The 19646-nt window shown below is 42.2% G+C and overlaps 1 protein-coding gene across 7 annotated transcripts in view; it reads left to right on the forward strand.

Annotated features, from left to right (window-relative positions):
• LOC140740672 (E3 ubiquitin-protein ligase SIAH1) overlaps nucleotides 1-19646 on the forward strand; it is a 75914-nt gene that overhangs the window by 4932 nt on the left and 51336 nt on the right. For 6 of the 7 annotated variants that reach the window (XR_012101901.1, XR_012101900.1, XR_012101902.1 and 3 more), the window contains exon 2: nucleotides 9747-9953. The exons of the other annotated variant lie outside the window; for it this stretch is intronic. Coding sequence is in view for 2 of the 6 variants with exons in the window: in XM_073070069.1 (XP_072926170.1) it covers nucleotides 9881-9953 (73 nt within the window). In the remaining 4 variants the exon portion in view is untranslated. The remainder of the gene's footprint in view (nucleotides 1-9746; nucleotides 9954-19646) is intronic. 7 annotated transcript variants of the gene reach the window in all.

The raw sequence follows: 19646 nt of genomic DNA on the forward strand, positions 1-19646 counted from the left end.
AAGCCCTTCACCCCCACTCTTCTTCTCACCCCCGGGAGAAACAGACCATTTTGTCTGAGTTGCCCTCACTTAAAGCAGCCTGTGAGAATTCAGAATTCTGGCGTAAGTTTGAGAAAGTTGTTGAAATTCACTAGAAGCTCCCTAAAGATAGACAGACACGTGTTGGTAAAAGTGAAGTGCCCGAGGAATACGTGGGACAGGATGGCCCAGGGAGTGCAGGATGGTACATGTGCAACTATTGGGAATGCCTGCAATGAAGAAAGATGTTGCTTTTTTTAAAGGGGAGGTGAGGCAGCAACTGGGGAAAGGTGAGAGTAACTGGGGAGGGATAATGGCAGAGATTCAAAAAGCTGATAAGACAGCCATGGATTATGCAGAATGTAAATATCAAGCATATAAGGAGTAGTCTGGGTTGGATAATCCAGGGAGGGACGACCAAGTCTTCCTGAAAATTCTGAAGGAAGGCCTGAGCTCAGCTCACCAGGAAGTTTTAGATTTACGCATAACAGTGGGGTCGACCTAATCTGCGATAGTTACGTGGACCTGTGAGATAGACCGAAGAAAGTGCAAAAGAGTGGCTATAGTAGATGCAACTGCTGTGATGTCCCAGAGAGTTTGTTTTGCTTGCCGGCAGCCAGGGCACGAAGTAAGGAATTGCCAGATTAAACTTGGGAGGGTAAAAGAGTTGATACGCTACAGGTGTGGCCTATTGGGACATGGTTGGAGGCAGTGTCCAAAACAGAGGAAAGGAAAACAGGTAAACGTCACAGCAGACACACAGTCTCTCAATCCATCAGTGCCTAGTCTGACCAATCTGACTGTCGATCGGATCATAGAGCTAGTAAAGACGGCTCCTAGGTCAGAAAAGGGTGGGGTGGCAGGCCCCGCTGCCAGCACTGGTGACCCGTGGATGTACACAACAGCATCGTTAGAGGGACGGCAATGCAATGTTAGTGAACACGGGCATTGACATGGATAACAGACCCACCCTTGCCAGCAACCGGACAGGCCATTTATATTAGGGGTGTAGGAAGGAAAGTGGTGAAAGCAGAAAGAAGCGAGTCACAAATGCTTGAAATTGGGGGAGTGCAGCTTCCAGTGTATTTCTGGGTATGTCCAAATATCGAGGGCACTATCCTTGGAATAGACATCCTAAGGGAAGCAGGAGCTGTTATAGATTAGGGAAAGGGAGGAAATAATATGGTCAAGTTAGGGGCAGCGAGCGCGTACAACCAACAGCATACACAGCCTGGTTAGCATAGTTGCAGTTGCCCCGATCACTAGAGAATGGAGCCAGGATGGTGTCTATGGGTTACTTCATCAGTGGTTCCCAGCAGTGTGGGCTAGACACAAGCAAGATTGTAGTCAAGTAAAGATAAACCCAGTTAAAGTAGAAGAGTCTGTATTATCCCCATAAGCAGTACCCTATAAAAACTGATGCACTGACAGCTGTCTAGGGTATAGTGAAGGAACAAAAACACCCAGGGATAGTCAGAGACTGTGGCCACTACTAAAATGCCTAGGCGGCCAGTAAAACCCAGTGGATCATATCCATTAACAGGCTATACCACCCTTAAGATCAAGTTGAAATTGCATCCCATAGTGACGGGCCCTGCAACAATCCTGAATGGCTTGTCTCCAGAACATAAAGTATTTCCAGTCCCTCTGAGGGCAGACATTATTGCGAATAAGGCCGCAGAGGAACAGAAGGTAATTGAAATTGTGAGTGCGCAGGAAGAAACAACAGAAGCCAGTTTAGTAAAATTATATGAAGAGGTGGAGGCAGAAGAGGAGAGGTGGCAGACAAAAGGGGCAAAGGAGGGACCAGATGGGTGCTGGACACATGGGAAGGAAAGAGTCGCAGTGGCCCCACCATATACTGAATGGCCCCACCAGATACTACTGAAGTTATATCATGGGGTGATGCATCAGGGAAGGCACAGCATGATCACAACCCTCCGGCAGGGCTGGTGTGGCCAGGGATGGGCAGGGATGTTGATAAATTCTGCTGCCGTTGTATCATTTGTGCCCAGCCCTGGTAAGGGCAGAAAGCTACAGTTGGCAAATCAGCCTTGGCCAAGGGGACCCTGGGAAAACATCCAGATATACTTCACAGGGCCCCTGCCAAAAAGGGGGAAAAGCTACTGTCTAGTAATTATGGATCATTTCACCCAGTGGGTAGAGGCTTTCCCAACAAGGGACTGCACTGCCAGCACCACTGCATGGATCCTCCCAATGTGGGGAACCCCAGTCTAGGTGGATTCAGATCGGGGAGCACATTTCATAGGGAAAGTGATGAAGGAAATTTGCTGACTGCTAGGGATTCGACAACAGTTCCACGTACCCTACCAGCCGAAGTTCAGCGATGGTAGAAAGGATGAACCGAACAATGAAGAATGCGTTAGTCAAAGCGATAGCTGAGACAAGAAAGACATGGGCTGATGTATTACCAGGAATCCTGATGAAATTGCACGCAACCCCGAATCGCATGTTAGGTCTCAGCCCCTATGAATTATTAATGGAGTGAGCAATGTGATTCCCCTATGGGTTAATTATGGATTGCGGGGAGCCTGGGGCTTGCAGGGGTAGAATGACGCAATATGTGAAAGACCTTTGTAACCAACTTAAAAGTGTTGAAGGACGACCGAGCAAAACAACAGCAGCAAATCGCTGATCAGAGAGCCAGAGGGAAAGGGAAAGGAGGGCCAAGACTAACCCCATTTGTTGCGTGAGGGAGAAGCTAAAATCAGATGTATCAATATTACAGTGGAGTAAAGGGAGCTACAAAGGCATGACAGAGGAGCTGGTCAAAGTTGATTGACTTGCTGGAATAACAGCAGTGGCTGGAGTTTCTGCGAGCAGTTTGGATGGCACAAGATTAATTCATCCCTAAAGTAATTTACAGGGAGGATGAGGCAACTGAGTCTAATAAAGGAAGTCAAAACAGCAAAAAGGGCATACAGTTTAGCAAAAATTAGTGGGAATCTGATTGTGGACTTCAGGAAGGGTATGACGGAACACATACCAATTCTTAGAGATCAGAAGTGGATAGAGTGAGCTGCTTCAACTTCCTGGATGTCAAGATCTCTGAGGATCTAACCTGGTCCCAACATATCGATGTAGTTTTAAAGAAGGCAAGGCAACGGCTATACTTTATTAGGAGTTTGAAGAGAATTGGCATGTAAACAAATACACTCAAAAACTTCTATAGTTGTACCGTGAAGTGCATTCTGGCAGGTTGCATCACTGTCTGGTAGGAGGGGCCACTGCACAGGACCAAAAGAAGCTGCAGAGAGTTGTAACTCTAATCAGCTCTATCTTGGGTACGAGCCTACAGAGTGCCCAGGACATCTTCAGGGAGCAGTGTCTCAGAAAGGCGGCATCCATTATTAAGGACTTCCAGCACCCAGGGCATGCATTTTTCTCGCTGTTACTATCGGGTAAAGAAGCCTGATGGTGTACACTCAGCGATTCAGGAACAGCTTCTTCCCCTCTGCCATCCGATTTCTAAATGGACTTTGAATCTATGGACACCACCTCACTTTTAATATGCAGTATTTTTGTTTTTGCATGTTTTTAATCTATTCCAATATACCGGTACATAATTTACTTGTCTATTTTTTCTCTCTGCTAGATTATGTATTGCATTGAACTGCTGCTGCTAAGTTTGCAAATTGCTTGTCACATGTTGATGATAATAAACATTCTGATTCCGAAGGTTCAAAAAACCAGCAGAAGGCAACTTTTTTAAAAAAAGAAACGAGAGAAAAGCTGAAATATGAAGGTAGATTTTTTTCCCGATATACAGAATAAAAAGGGCAAGAATGAATATTGGACAGCTGGAAAATGGTGTTGGAAGAGGTGGTAATTGGGGGAGGCAAAGAAATGGTAGACGAACTCCATAAGTTTCTCTCTTCAGTGAGAGCAGGAGCGGAATAAATTGTGGATACATTTGTGATCTTTCAAGAAATTATAGGCTAGTTATCCTGAATTAAGTGGTTGGGAAGATGTTGAAATCATTAAGGATGAGGTTTCAAGGCATGGGAGGGCACATGATAAAAAATGCTGAAATCAGCATGGCTTCATTAAGAGAAAATCTTGCCTGACAAATCTGTTGGAATTTTTTTGAGGAAATAACAAAGGTGTCAGTGGATGTTGTCAAAGGTCTTCTAAAAAATCTTAAGTAAACAAGGTCAATGAGGATACTAAACAAGATGAGCCCTCTAGCATGGATAGAAGATTGGTGGGAGGTAAAGAGTGCGAATAAAAGCACCTTTATGATTGGATGCTGGTGAGTAGTGGTGTTCCACAGGGATCAGTGTTCAGACTGCTTCTTTTCACATTGTCAGGGATTTGGATAACGGAGTTATGGCTTTGTGGCCAAGTTTGAGGGCAGGTAGTGTTGAGGAAGCAAGGAGTCCGTGGAAGAACTTGGACAGATTGGGAGAATGGGCAGAGAAGTAGCAGAGGGAATACTGAATTGGGAAGTGTATGGCCATACACTTTTTGGTAGAAGGTGTAAAGATGTAGACTATTTGTCAAATGGGGTGCAAATTCAGAAATCAGAGATGCAAGGGGACTTGGGAGTCCTCATGCAAGATTCCCTTTTTAAAAACAAATTAACTTGCAGGTTGAGTCAGTTGTAAGAAAGGCAAATGCAATGTTAGAATTCATTTTGAGAGGACTAGGATATAAAAGTACAGTTGGCCCTCCTTATCCATGGGGATTGGTTCTGAGACCCCCCTGCAGATATCAAAAAAGCACTTATTTAATCTGGCTTAGTGCGCTGGTCTTTAGGACCACGGAACCCCGGACTTTATTTAACATGTTCAGAGTGGTGGACATTAGGACCTGGCAGTGCAGCTTTGAATCCGCGGTGTTTCTGTTCACGAAAATAATCACAATCACGTTTGGAAAATAAAGTGGAAGTAATAAAGCGATTGGAAAGAGGTGAAACGCCATTGGTCTTTGGAAAAGTGTTAGGCTACAGTCGGTCAATGATGTGAACAATTTTAATGGAGCATGTGAAAGGCCCTGCGCCGATGAAAGCTACAATTATTACTAAGCAATGCAGTGGTTTAATTATTGAAATACGTATGTTCCTTAAGTGTTTTATATGCATAGAAAGGTAAAATATGTACTATACTAAGAAAAACGTTTGACTAACTGACGCTAAATAATACTGGATGTACCTGTTCCGACTTCAAATCTGACTTAAAGACGGACTTGGGAACGGAACTAATTCATAACGGGCAGTACGGGACTGCCCGTACTTTTACGTCATTTCTAGATTATTTATAATACCTAATACAATGTAAATGCTATGTAAATAGTTGTACTGTAATGTTTAGGGAATAATGACAAGAGAAAATAGTCTGTACATGCTCAAACAACGAGTGCTTGAGAGAGAACTTCCGGGTTTTCCCGATCTGCGGTTGGTTGAATCCGTGGATAAGGAGGGCCGACTGTAACTGTAATGCTGAGGCACAAGGCATTGGTCATCCTGTACTTAGGATTTGAGATTGTTTAACAACATTTCCTGTACACAAGTGTAGATGAGAATGCATTAACTTGCACTAAATCCAATGCAGCAGAAAAAAGGAAAGGTAAAGAACAAAATAATAAAATCACAATAAATATAAATACATAAGATGGCTTGTATAACTTGACTGCATGTCCATGAAATGATGCTAGGTGGTACATATAGTGACATGAAATAAAGCTGGTGTTAGTGGGTGGAGGTGTTGATCAGTCTTCCTGCTTGAGGGAAAACCTTCAGTCCTGTTGAAGGGTTTCGGCCTGAAACGTCGACTACTTTTTTTCCCCATTGGTGCTGCCTGGCCTGGCTGAGTTCCTCAGCATTTTGTGTGCATTGCTTGGGTTTCCAGCATGTGCAGACTTTCTCTTGTTAGTGATGTGGCTTGTCGGGATGCTCTCTACTGTTCATCTGTAGAATGACTTGAATGATGTGCAAATTCCAGCTCTTCAGCCTCCTCAGAAAATGGAGACTTGGAGTATTGTGAGCAGTTTTGGGCCTGTTATCTAAGAATGGATGTGTTGGCATTGGAGAAGTTCCAGAGGAGGTTTGAGAATGATTCTGGAAATGAAAGGGTTAATGTATGAGGAGCTTTTGGCTCTGGGCATGTACATGTTGGAATTTGGAAGACTGGGGGGGGGGGTATCATTAAAAGATGTGGAGAAGATGTTTTCTGTAGTGAATCTGAGGGCACATTAGAATACAGTGACATCCCTGTAGAACGGTGAGCAGGAACTTCTTTAACCAGAGGATGGCAAATCTGGAATTCATTGCCACAGACAGCTGTGGGGGCCAAGTCATTTAAAGCAGATGTTAGTAAGGGTGTCAAAGGTTAGGGGAGAAGGCAGAAGAATTGGGGGGGGGGGGTAATAAATCAGCCATGATGGAATGGCAGAGCAGATTCGATAGGCTGAGTGGACTAATTTTGCTATGTCTTGTGGTCTTGTCTGTTTATCTGAACACCTAAATAGAGTTTTTGCTTTCACCACTCATTCAGACACTGCATTCCTGATTTTAACTGTCCTCTGTGGGAGTGAATTCTGTCCCTTGCCTCAGCCTGTGCCATCTGGTCATAAATATTTTTGCTTTGGGGGGGAATTAATGATCCTGCATGTACCCCTCTCAATTCTGAATGTCAGTTGTCTTCTCACAATCTATTGTTGCCCCAAGAAAATTTGACCCAATTCATTAGCTCTTCTGTAGCTGAAATGCTATAGGTAATATACCTTGTGAAACTCACATATGCACACTCTCCAGTGCAGTGACTTTCTTCCTCTAATTGATGACCCTAACTACATACTAATTATGTATTTGTACTTTGGCTTCCCTGCTCTTGTTTTTATGTCCTGGCTGGAATTTGTAGACATTACACCAAGGTCCTTGCCTGGTATTTCCTAGGCTCTACTGTTCATTTTTATCCTCGCTTTGTTATTGCAGTCACCATCTTGCATTTTTTAGGATATAATCTGCCATTGTTACACTCCTCTTACCAACTCATCAATATCTTTCTGTCTGAAGACTACCCCCCACCTCCCATTAACAGCTACACAAATAACTTGGCCATCTGCATACTTGCTATTGCATACTCCTGTGTTCACTTCTAGATCCTTGATGTACATAACCAGCAGCAAGCCTCTACACTTATCTGTTGTGTACTCAACTAGTTGCTGGTTTCCAATTGCAAAAATGATTATCTGTCTTTTATCAAAGCAATTCTGGATTCCTTGGATTCTTGCCTTTACAGTTCAAAGTAAATTTATTATACTACATATGTCACCATATAAAACTGAGAATTTTCTTGCAGGCATTCACGGCAAATACAATGAAACACAATAGAATCATTGAAACAAAACTGACTAGCAACCAATGTACAAAAGACAAACTGTGCAAATACAAAAAGTAAAACAAAATAACAAATTTAATTAATATTGAGAGCATAAGTTCTAGAGTCCTTGAAAATGAGTTGTTGGGTTGTGGAATCAGTTCAGTGTTGGAGTGGGTGAAGTTATCCACTCTACTTCAGGAACCTGATGGTTGAGGGGTAATAAACTGTTTCTGAACCTGGTGATGTGGGACCTCGGGCTGCTTTACCTCTTCCCTGATGGTGGCATCAAGATGGCCTGGACGGTGGGGGCCCTAGATTGAGCCAGGTTCCCTTTAGTATGCTGTTAAAGGCCTTAATGAATTCTGTCAATTACACTAGCAGTCAAAACCTGTGGTATCTGCTTTGAAAAACTTGATCAAGTTTAGTCAAGTTGTTTTTTCTCCTTGAAAGCCGTGTGTACTGACCTTGGTTAATTCCAGCCCCTCTAAGTGCAGATTAATCTTGTCTATCAGTATTCTGTCAATAATTTCACCACCAGATATTGCACTTGCTGTAATTACCTTTTGGTAAACCAGTTTTTCCCTTCAAGTAAAGGTACTGCAATTCTTGTCCTCCAGACATCTATACACATCCTGTGACCAGAGAAAATATGAAAATGTTCTCCTGACAATCCTCCCTTGCCTCACATAACAATATGAAATTTTGGATTTATCCACCTTTCAGATTGTCATGTGCCATTCAGCTAGGTCTATCAGAATCAGGTTTATTATCACCAGCACATGACGTGAAATTTGTTAACTTGGCAGCAGCAGTTCAATGCAATACATGATCTAGCAGAGAGGAAAAAATAATAAACAAGTAAATCAATTACATATATTGACTAGATTTTTTTAAATGTGCAAACAAATACTGTATATTTTTTAAAAAGTGAGGTAGTGTCCAAAGGGGAAGAAGCTGTTCCTGAATTGCTGAGTGTGTGCCTTCACGCTTCTGTATCTCCTACCTGATGGTAACAGTGAGAAAAGGGCATGCCCTGAGTGCTGGAGGTTCTTAATAATGGACGCTGCCTTTCTGCTCCCTAAAGATGTCCTGGGTACTGTGTAGGCTAGTGCCCAAGATGGTGCTGACTAGATTTACAACCTTCTGCAGCTTCTTTCGGTCCTGTGCAGTAGCCCCTCCATACCAGACAGTGATGTAACCTGATGCTCTCCACGGTACAACAATGGAAGGTTTTGAGTGTATTTGTTGACGTGCTAAATCGCTTTGAACTCCTAATGAAGTATAGCTGCTCTCTTGCCTTCTTTATGACTACATCGATATGTTAGGACTAGGTTAGATCATCAGAGACCTTGACACCGAGGAATTTGAAGCTGCTCACTGTCTCCACTTCTGATCCCTCTGAGGATTGGTATGTACTCCTTCATCTTGCCCTTCCTGAAGTCCACAGTCAGCTCTTTCGTGTTACTGACATTGAGTGCCAGGTTGTTGCTGCAGCACCATTCCACTGGTTGGCATATCTCACTCCTGTATGCCCTTGTCAGTACCTGAGATTCTACCAATAATGGTTGTATCGTCAGCAGATTTGTTGATGGCATTTGAGCTATGCCTAGCCATACAGTCATGTAGAGCAGGGAGTAGAGCAGTGGGCTAAGCACACACCCCTGAGCTGCACCAGTGTTGATTGTCAGTGAGGAGGATATGTTATCACCGATCTGCACAGACTACAGTCTTCTGGTTAGGAAGCTGAGGATCCAATTGCAGAGGGTGGTACAGAGGTCCAGGTTCTGCAACTTCTCAAATCAGGATTGTGGGAATGATGGTATTAAATGCTGAGCTATAGTTGATGAACAGCATCTTGATGTAGGTGTTTGTGCTGTCTAGCGGGTCTAAAGCTGTGTGAAGAGCCATTGAGATTGCGCCTGCCGTTGTGATAAGGCAAATTGCAATGGGTCGGGGTCCTTGCTGAGGCAAGAGTTCAGTCAATATAAAGGAGATCAATAATAATAAAGAAGCAAGCTAAATAAATTCAGTGGATCACATTATTATTGCGTTTATTGTTTTACTTGCAAGGGGAGATGTACATCCATCCAAGTTTCGTCTGGAAATACAGCTCCAATCTTCTGTTTCAATCAAGTACTTTTACACTTTAAATAAAGAAATGTTTAAATGTGGTGACCCAATTACCAGCACACTCGAACCGGCTGACAATTAGCCAGCGTGCAGGCACAAAGGCTAGGTCCGGAACAAAGGGAGAAAGCCTGAGGCGGTGTCTGTACGTGCCTCTCGAGGCATCCGGCGGGGGAGGGAGGTTTTAAAGCAAGACTGTGAAGTTGGAATAAACTTTATCTTTGACTGCAGTTTACCGACTCCGTGTCGTTATTTTAGCGCTGCGTGTAGCACACCGCTACATTTGGTGACCCCGATGGTCCAAACGTTTTTGGACCGGAGATGAACGACGCCGCATCTGTTCATGCGGTTTCCTTGAAACTGCCAAGCTTCTGGACGCTACAACCTCACCTATGGTTTCAGCAAGCAGAAGCCCAATTCCACGTTCGGCGGATAACCTCAGAGGACACACGTTACTACTACATGGTGAGCTCCCTCAACCAGGACACAGCGGCCCAGGTCGCGGAGTTCGTACAGTCTCCCCCGGCGGACGGCAAGTATACGGAATTCAAAGCCCTGCTCATAAGGACTTTCGGGCTCTCCCGCCGCGAGCGAGCTGCACGTTTACTGCACCTGGATGGCTTGGGAGACAGGCCTCCATCAGCTTTAATGAATGAGATGTTGTCTCTGGCCGACGGACACACACCCTGCCTCACTGCTACAGAACAGTGCTTAGGTTGCTCCATTCTGTAACATTCCTCTGTTATCTTCATCCTTGTTCACATATTTGATCTTTAGAAGTTCCATCCTATTTCCCCCCATTATCAAGCAACCCCTCTGGTCATAAAATATTAAAGAAAATAGTTTTGTTCCCATGTAACACAAACATATTTGTAAACCTTCTCACTCAAGCCAGCACCTTAAGATTTCGTAGATCCCATTTTATTACATAATTTACAGAAGTTAGAAATTCATAAGCCTTCAGTGTTACAGATGTATTTCTACTTTCCTTCCTTTTGTCATTTCATGACAACACCATAATCATCAAATATTAAGGTATGAGTACAGTAATCAATGATTTTGAATATTCCAATAATATTTTCAGAATTTCAGTTAAACAAAATTCTATTTTTCTAGTCCAGGTCACCAGCTACCCATTTTCAATGTACTCTTAGTCCTATACTACGCAATCACAAAAGAATAACAACTATTATTATACCAATGGTTATATCATAATGTGGGATAGTTGTCCATCATCCTCTTCTGGAGTGTTATAATTGAGAAAACTATTCTCTCGCTGCCTGTCATCAAAGAAAACAAAGTTTATTCCCATGTAACACAAATATACTTGTAAGTTTTCTCACCCAAACCAGCAAATCAGCTTAGGATTTCATAGACTCAATTTCATTATGTATCTTACAAAAGTTACAAATTCATAAAGACTTCAGGGCTGTTTCCACAGGATTTATCCACCTTTTTCAATAAGCAATATACATACAGCATGGAAACAGACCCTTTGGCTCAACTGGTCCAGACAAACCACAGCATCCTCACTGCTAATCCTAGCTGCCTATGTTTAGCTTACAACCAATGTGTACTTATCCCTCCATGTAGCTATCCCTATGCCTCTTAAATGTTGCAATGTACTTGCCTTGATCTTTTTCTGACAGCTCATTCCAGGTTTTTTGTAAAGAATTCCTGCTGTTGTCTGTAAGGAGTTCGTTTTCCCCATGACTGCATGGGTTTCCTCTGGGTGCTCAGGTTTCCTTTTTCAGTCCAAAGATGTGAAGGTTGGTAGGTTAATTGGCCATTGTAAATTGCCTCATGATTAAGCTAGGGTTATATCCGGGGTTGCTGGGCTGGGTGGCTTGAAGGGCCATAAGGGCCTATCTGTGCTGTATCTCGGTACAACAAATTTACCTCTAAAGTCTCTTATTTTAATCTTTCATCTTTTTGTATTTGTGCCTCTGATCTTGGACTCTCTTGCACTGGAGTGGGAGATTGCTTGACCATCCACCTTACTCATGCCCCTCATAATACGGTCACCCCTAGCCTCCCATACTCCAGGGAATATAGTTCTTTATCCAACACTCTATCACTTGGCATCCAAAAGTAAAGTATGAGCATTTATGCTGAGCTTTTTCTGTTTCAAATGATTTCTTTCAAGTAAGGTGCCATTGTCTCCTGTGCTATTCTATTGTAAGTTTATGGGATAAAACTTTTTAATATAGCTTGTAGAAAGAAAAGGTGCTAAAGTAAGATGGCTTTACTGATCTCCATTTCAACAGTTTATCCACATGAACAACAGGTGTTAAACCTTCTAATTATTACCTGTTACAAGAGAGTGGCGAGTGGCCAAGTGGTTAGGGTGTTCAACTAGCAACCTGAAGGCAGCGTGTGTCCTTGAGCAAGGCACTTAACCAGACAATGCTGAGGGTCAACCTTGTGATAGACTGGCATCCTATCCGGGGGCTGTCTCATACTCTCAGTCGCTTCATGCCACAGAAACTGGCCTGATGAGCCAGGACTTTGACTTTGACCCGATAGAAGAACCCACAGCAACCTTCCTTCAGCACTCTCTTGGAGTCTGCATCAGGGTCTCCCAATTACTCGTACAAGCATGGCTCTTATATACACATGCAGTCGCATACACTTGTTAAGCAATTGTGCAATTTCTTTACTTACCTAGCAACAGTAACGTAAGGTACTTATAAGGTAATTGGTCATTTAGCGAATCATTGTTCCTGCATGGATAGTTCCCGTTTACTTCTAAGAAACTGCATTAGGACATTGTCTCATCAGGCAGTTCTTTATTTAAACCTTGGTCTAGCAATTTCGAGAACAATGTCTCATGTTCAGAAAACAGTGTATAATTAACACCGCATCTTCTGGTGTGTCAGCAACCTTGAAATTACTCTTTAACCCCTTTAATTTCTTCACAGGTGCTGCAGTGAAGAATGGGTACATCAAGATTCCTGGAATAAATGGTGCTTTGAGGGTCAGCCTTTGAGTTGGCTTGCAGACTAGTTGTTTTGTGTAATTCCAAATAACCTCTGGCTGACTAACGTTTTACATAGTACAAGTATTTGTATGTTAATTAGGATTTTGCAATGTTTGATGTTTCATTACCTCCCATTTTGCCATCATTACTTGTCCTGTCGCTTTCATCCTCCATCTGGAATTTTGTGCACTTTTTGTCTGCGAGCGATTGAGCTAGCAGACATTCACTAGAGTTGATCATGAAATTCCAAGATTCTTTCACAAGAGTTGATTAAACCAGGAGAATAAGGGGTTCTTGGTGATGCTTATAACATTGCAGTTCAGGTATTTCTAGTGGCTGGAGAGCCTAGAATCGGGGAGATGCGGTATATCTGGATTGTATTTGTAGCTATATAGGACCTAAAATTATCAGGTTTTTACATTTTGTATTGATTTTGATTGCAATTTGTGAAAGCTTTTTTTTAAACTGGAGCGAATGATTCATAAAATTGGCTTTATTTGTCAATGTTCATCAAAACATGCAGTGAGGTATGTTGGCACTGTAAAGTGTGCTCATCAGTATACACCATGCTGGCTCTGACATCAGTCTTCCCTACAACCCAAGTGTTGGTCTGGTGAGGGAGGGGGTGATTGCGGTTCTTCTGTCAATTTAGTACTACATGAAGCAATATACGCCTCAATTTGAGCATTGGAGTTTACGTAAAATTTGTCTTGGATTTAAATGCAGAGTCCAAGGCCTTTGAGTAGTGGATGCTGTTTTTCTCTCCCCCCCCCCCCCCCATAGAGCTTAGACCTAATTAAATGCAGAGGACATTATACTTTGGTCCACTATTGGCAATGTTCTGTCTAAGGTGTTCATGCACATCTTTGTTACTAATGCACAAAGGGATTTAAACTACACACAAAAGGTTGTTGCCCTCTATCCTGTTGGATATATTTCATGATTTCACAATCACATTTCTGATGCGAGCAATGTTGACAACATGGAGTTGGTGATGATTTGTCTGCAGATTTTAGAATTGGCTTATTTGTAGTGTTTTTAATAGAAATTATTCAGTGTCTGCATGTTGTCACTGGGCAAAAAAATTGCACATTTTTTTGTGCACATTAAAGAGTTATCAATGAAACTTTGGTTTTAGTCACAGACTAGAATTCATAACATGATTCTTAAAGCATTCAGAGAGAAGTTGGGGCAGAGGAGATTCAATGCCCATACAGCTGGCCAAGGTGCAAGATTGGATCACTGGATGCCAAGCTGATTTGTAGAGCTTGAGAGTGACTTCAAGCTGGGTGGTGAAATCTGGGCCCAGAGCGAGTCACTAGATGGCATGGTTTAGCTCCTGAGCCCTTCGCAGTAGCTGGGTCCTAGTGCAAGGTTAATCTGCTGTTTAGACAGTTTAAACATAGACTCAGATCAGAAGCGACAGCTGATTTCACTCACTCTCCACAATGTCCCTCTCCTCTCCAGGGCAGCGGAGCATTTTGCTGTTCTGTTTGGTCAGTTTAACTGCTGGCACGGAGACTGAAAAGACAGGGTGTTGGGAACCAAGGCAAGAGCCCATTTTGCTTGCTCTGTTATATTCATCTCAAGTCAACTACACAGCTGCTGTTCTCTGCCCACTAATATGAACTGATAAATGAGGTTTTGGGCTTATTCCATGCCGCTCTGGGGTTCAGGTCTGAGAACTTGATTTGGCTTGGAATGTTCACTTCAATTGTTATGTGATTTATTTTTTCCTTGTGCATTGGGTGTTGGACTTATTTTTTTTCCCCTTTTAATTGGGTTATTTTCTGTTTCTTATGACTAACTGTAAGCAAACAAATCTCAAGGTTGTATAATTTATATATTGATAATGTACTGTGAATCTTTGAGTAATGGGTCTGCTAGAGACTGACTGTGGCATTGCTGTTAAGTCCAATTTCAAACTGCAGAGGAAAGTGTTAGGTCCCAACGAAGATAGTTTCCCCACCACTTTCTAGGGTAAGATGGTGTTGAATATTGAACTGAAGTTTATAAACAGCAATCTGACGAATGTGACCCCAGGTGGGACAGGACAGAGTGGAGGGCAGAGGCTATTGCATTGTCAGTGGATCGATTTGAGCAATAAGCAAACTGGAAAGGGTGTGATATAGCTGGGAGAAAGGCTTTATGTGTTTCATAACTAGCCGCTCAAAGCGTTTCATAATGGTCAGACTGTGTTGCACCACACCATAGGAAGTTTGTGAACCCTTTGCAATTTTTTGGTTTTCTGCATTAATCACTCAAAATATGGTCTCATCCATTGTTGTAGAGGTGCTCTGCCCTATATATTAAAGACGGTTTAGCTAGCACTAAAGAGGTAGTTGAGGCCCCTGGTCCTGATGGAATGCATCCCAGGGTACTGAAAGAAATGGCAGAAGTTATACTAGATACAGGCTTTGGTGGTGATTTACCAGAATCCTCTGTACTCTGGGCAGGCCCTGGGGGATTTGAAAGACAGTGAATGTCACAAAAGGCAGGTAACTATAGGCCAATTTGTTGTTGGCGGGGGGAGGGAATGCTTGAAGCTATCATTAAAGAAGAAATAGCAAATCTGGAAAGGAATGGATCAATCAAGCAGATGTAGCATGGATTTGGCATGTTTGACAAACTTACTGGTACTGGAGTCATTTGAGGATATAACGAGTGCAGTGGATAGAGGGGAACAGGTGGATGTTATTTACTTGCCTTTCAAGAAGGCATTTGATTAGGTGCTGCTTAAAAGACTTGTCCATAAGATAAGGGTATATAGAGTTGGGGGTGATGTATTAGCATGGATAGAGGATAGCTTTTCTAACAGAAAGCAGAGTTGGGGTATACGAGTGTGACTCTGGCAATCAGTGGTGAGTGGTATACCACAGGAATCGGTCCTGGGCCTGCAACTGTTCATAGTATACATTAACAGTCTCGAAGAGGGGACAAAGTGTAGTGTATCTAAACTTGCTGATGCTACTAAGTTGAGTGGAAAAGCAGACTGTGCAGAAGGTACTAAGTCTGCAGAGAGATGGGTTAAGTGAGTGGGCAAGGGTCTGGCAGATTGGAATACAACATTGGTAAATGTGAGGTCATCCACTTTGGAAGGAAAAATGAAAGCAGATTATTATTTAAATGGTAAAACATTGCAGCATGCTGGTTTGCAGGTGTAGGAGGCTATCAAGAGGCCAGTGGAATGTTGGCCTTCATTGCTAGAGAAATTGAATTTAAGATCAGGGAGGTTATGGTGCAACCATACAGAAGTACCGGTGAGGCTGGACCTGGAGTGCTGCGTGCAGTTGCGGTCTCCTGACTTGAAGTATATACTGGCTTTGGAGGTGGTGCAGAGGAGGTTCACCAGGTTGATTCTAGAGATGAGGGGGTTAGCCTATGAGGAGAGATTGAGTCGCCTGGGACTGTACTCACTGGAATTCAGAAGAATGAGAGGAGATCTTATAGAAACATATAAAATTATGGAAGGGATAGGTAAGATGGAGGCAGGAAAGTGGTTTCCACTGGTAGTTGAGACTGAAATTAGGGGACATAGCCTCAAGATCCAAGGGAGTAAATTTGGGATGGAGATGAGGAGGAACTACTTTTCTCAGAATGGTGACTCTGTGGAATTCTCTGCCCAGTGAAGCAGTGGAGGCTACCTCACTAAACAAGACTAGGTTGGATAGATTTTTACATAGTGGGGGAATTGAGGGTTATGGAGAAAAAGCAGGTAAGTGGAAGTGAATCCATGGCTAGATCAGCCACGATCTGATTGAATGTCGGAGCAGGCTCGATGGGCAATTCCTGCTCCTATTTCTTCTACCATGCCTCTGTCAAAACGACTTTCAAAGGACCTTGGAAGAATTGTCTAGATGCACTAAGCACAATGTACAATGCTGTAGTAGGTTTTTTTTATATAAAAAAAAACAAAGGCAATAGCAAAAGACCTGCAGAAATTTCTAGAATTTTCTGAAGTCTCTGTTCATGTGGCCACTATAAGGAAAAACATTGAACAGGAATGGTTGGCTCGTGGAAAGACACCATGGAGGAAACCACTGATCTTCAAATAATTAAAAACAAAAAACATTGTAGGATATCTCAAGTTTGCAAATGACCACCTCAGTGTTCTACAATGCTTCTGGGACAATGTCTTGTTAAACTTCTGTCTCACCTGTCCACTTTTGGTAGAAGTGCACACTGCTGTGCTTGGAGGGAAAAATGCACACACAACCTCATCCCAACTGGGAAGTATGTTAGAAAGCACATCATGGTTTTGGGCTGCCTCGGCATGGACAGCTTGCAATAGTTGAGGGACAATGAATTGAAAATTGTTTTAAAGGCATTTTACAGGAGAATATCAGGGTAGGATTTGTCACCTGAAGCTGAACAGAAGTTGGATGATGCAACAAGACAATCTGACATGAGTAAATCAACTACAATGTGGTTTAGAATGAAGAAAATTTGTTTTGGAATGACCAAGTCAGAGTCCAGACCTTAACTCCATTGAGATGTTGTGGTGTGACCTGAAGAGAGCTTGTTCATGCAAGGTGTGTGTATGTGGCCTCCATCAGTCGTGGTCGACCACAGGTACTGTGCCTCTGGTAATCACTGTTGTCAAACTGTGTCGACTGTGGCTTGAGGCCGATTGGAACGGTAGGCTCTGCCACAGTTGCTGCATTTGTAGGGCATTGTGGAGTTGTTGTCTGCTGTGCTCTCCATTTAGCTCTCTGCTCCTCAAACTGTTTGTGTAAGGTATCCCAGAAATAATTGATTATCTTGAACATTTTTGTATGGAGAAATGGTCTAAAGTTCTTCCCTGCTGTTGTGCAAGTCTAATCAGCTACAGGAAATGTTTGGAGGTTTTTGCTGCTGAAGGAGATTCTACTAGTTATTATAAGAATTCACATTCTTTTTCCCAGTCTGGACTGTGAATGATTAAACAATGTGTTCAATAAAGACATGAAAAGTACAATTGTATGTGTTGTTACTTTAGGTGGAATGTGTTTCTCTTTAATTGGGACTTGCATGATCAGTCCACATTTTATGAGTAATTAATGTAGAAAACAAGGTAATTACAAAGGGTTCACAAACTTTTGTAATTACATGATTGAAGAGGACATCCTTTGAGATATTGCCTGGGGTGGAGTCTTTCATTTACAAGGATAGTCTGAATATTCAAAATTTGTTTTTATTGAAATGAAATAGACTAAGGACCGGGGTGAGGAGGGGGGGAGAAACACCTGATTGAAGTTTATGAAACTAAAGGGAATGGATGAGTTGGATAATAAGCCATTTTACACTGTAGCAGATGTATACAAAACCAGAAGGAACTTCATGGTAAGGTGATAAATGGGGGATGGGGTGGAATTGTCACTCTTCATAAATATAAGAGGCAGTTAGAATCTGGAATATGTTGCATGAGTGTTGGTGAAGACAGTCAACATTGTTTATAGATGATCACTTTAAGGCATGTAAGGCTATGAGCCAAATGCTGGAAATAGGATTTGGTATAAAGTTCAAAGTACCGTAGATTCTGGATTAAAAGCCGCTACTTTTTCCCCACATTTTGAACAGCTTTGAACTCTGCGGCCTTTAATCCAGAGCGGCTAATACATGGTTTTTTTTCATGCCGCCTCGTAAACATTTTGCCTCGTAACAGTAGACCAATAAAATTGATGAGTAGTTCACAGAGCTCCAATGAAATTGTACGATAAATCAAGCGCACTTTCACAATTAAATTATTGTAAACCAGTCATTTGTACTCACCCTCATCAACATGGAAAACACTCGAAGAAAAGCACATCAGACCCGAGCACATCAGACCCGAGCGAAAACGCTGCTTTTAAGTTAAAGGCGATCAATAACTTTTCCTGGTAGGCTGCAGTATATATATTTTTACCAGTCGCTAGGAGATATTGGAATGTTGTTCGTGCTGTTCAGTAAAAAAGTACTGTAGATTCTGGACTACAGAGCGCACCTGATTAAAAGCCGCTGGCTCTAATTTTAGAAATAAAATCAATTTTTTAATTGTAAAGGCCGCACCGGATTTTAGGCCGCACCGGATTTTCGGCCGCAGGTGTCCCACGTTGTAATATGAGATATTTACACAGAAAGATATTACACGTGAGGATTTTTTAACTTTTAATTAAATCCATATGGTAACAAAAACAAATACATATTGCAAATGCTTTTTTTCGAACCGTGCCCGTAACGCGGCTACTTTTAAATATACGTTGCGTATACTTCTTTACTGAACAACATTCCAATATCTCCTAACGACTGGTAAAAAATATATATACTGCAGCCTACCAGGAAAAGTTATTGATCGCCTTTAACTTAAAAGCAGCGTTTCGCTCGGGTCTAATGCCCCCTCCTTCCCGTTTATCGCAAACTGGTATATTTCCCACAAGACGCGGCGAAACCGGGTGTGACGTCATAGCATCCCGTGATGTAGTACAGAAAACAAATATAGTTAAAACTCTTCTAACTTTAACTAGAAAATGAATTACTAAGCGAAAATATTATAAACTAAATAACAGCCATAAGGCAGCACAATGCTTCGAGTGTTTTCCATGTTGATGAGGGTGAGTACAAATGACTGATTTACAATAATTTAATTGTGAAAGTGCGCTTGATTTATCGTACTATTTCATTGGACCTCTGTGAACTACTCATCAATTTTATTGGTCTACTGTTATGAGGCAAAATGTTTACGAGGCGGCATGAAAAAAATCATGCATTAGCCGCTTCGGATTAAAGGCCGCAAAGTTCAAAGCTGTTCAAAATGTGGGAAAAAAGTAGCGGCTTAAAATCCGGAATCTACGGTATATGCAACGTAATTTGTGTTACCGATACGTATGTATATTTAAAAGTAGCCGTATTACAGGCACGGTTCGAAAAAAAGCATTTGCAATATATATTTGTTTGTTACCATATGGATTTAATTAAAAGTTAAAAAATCCTCACGTGTAATATCTTTCTGTGTAAATATCTCATATTACAACGTGGGACACCTGCGGCCGAAAATCCGGTGCGGCCTAAAATCCGGTGCGGCCTGTACAAGTAAAAAATTGATTTTATTTCTAAAATTAGAGCCAGCGGCTTTTAATCAGGTGCGCTCTGTAGTCCGGAATCTACGGTACATGGTCATCGTATACAACATTCATTTTCCTGTGGACATGTTCAGCAAATCT

The sequence above is a fragment of the Hemitrygon akajei genome, chromosome 17, assembly GCF_048418815.1.
Source record: "Hemitrygon akajei chromosome 17, sHemAka1.3, whole genome shotgun sequence".
In the NCBI taxonomy this organism is placed as follows: domain Eukaryota; kingdom Metazoa; phylum Chordata; class Chondrichthyes; order Myliobatiformes; family Dasyatidae; genus Hemitrygon; species Hemitrygon akajei.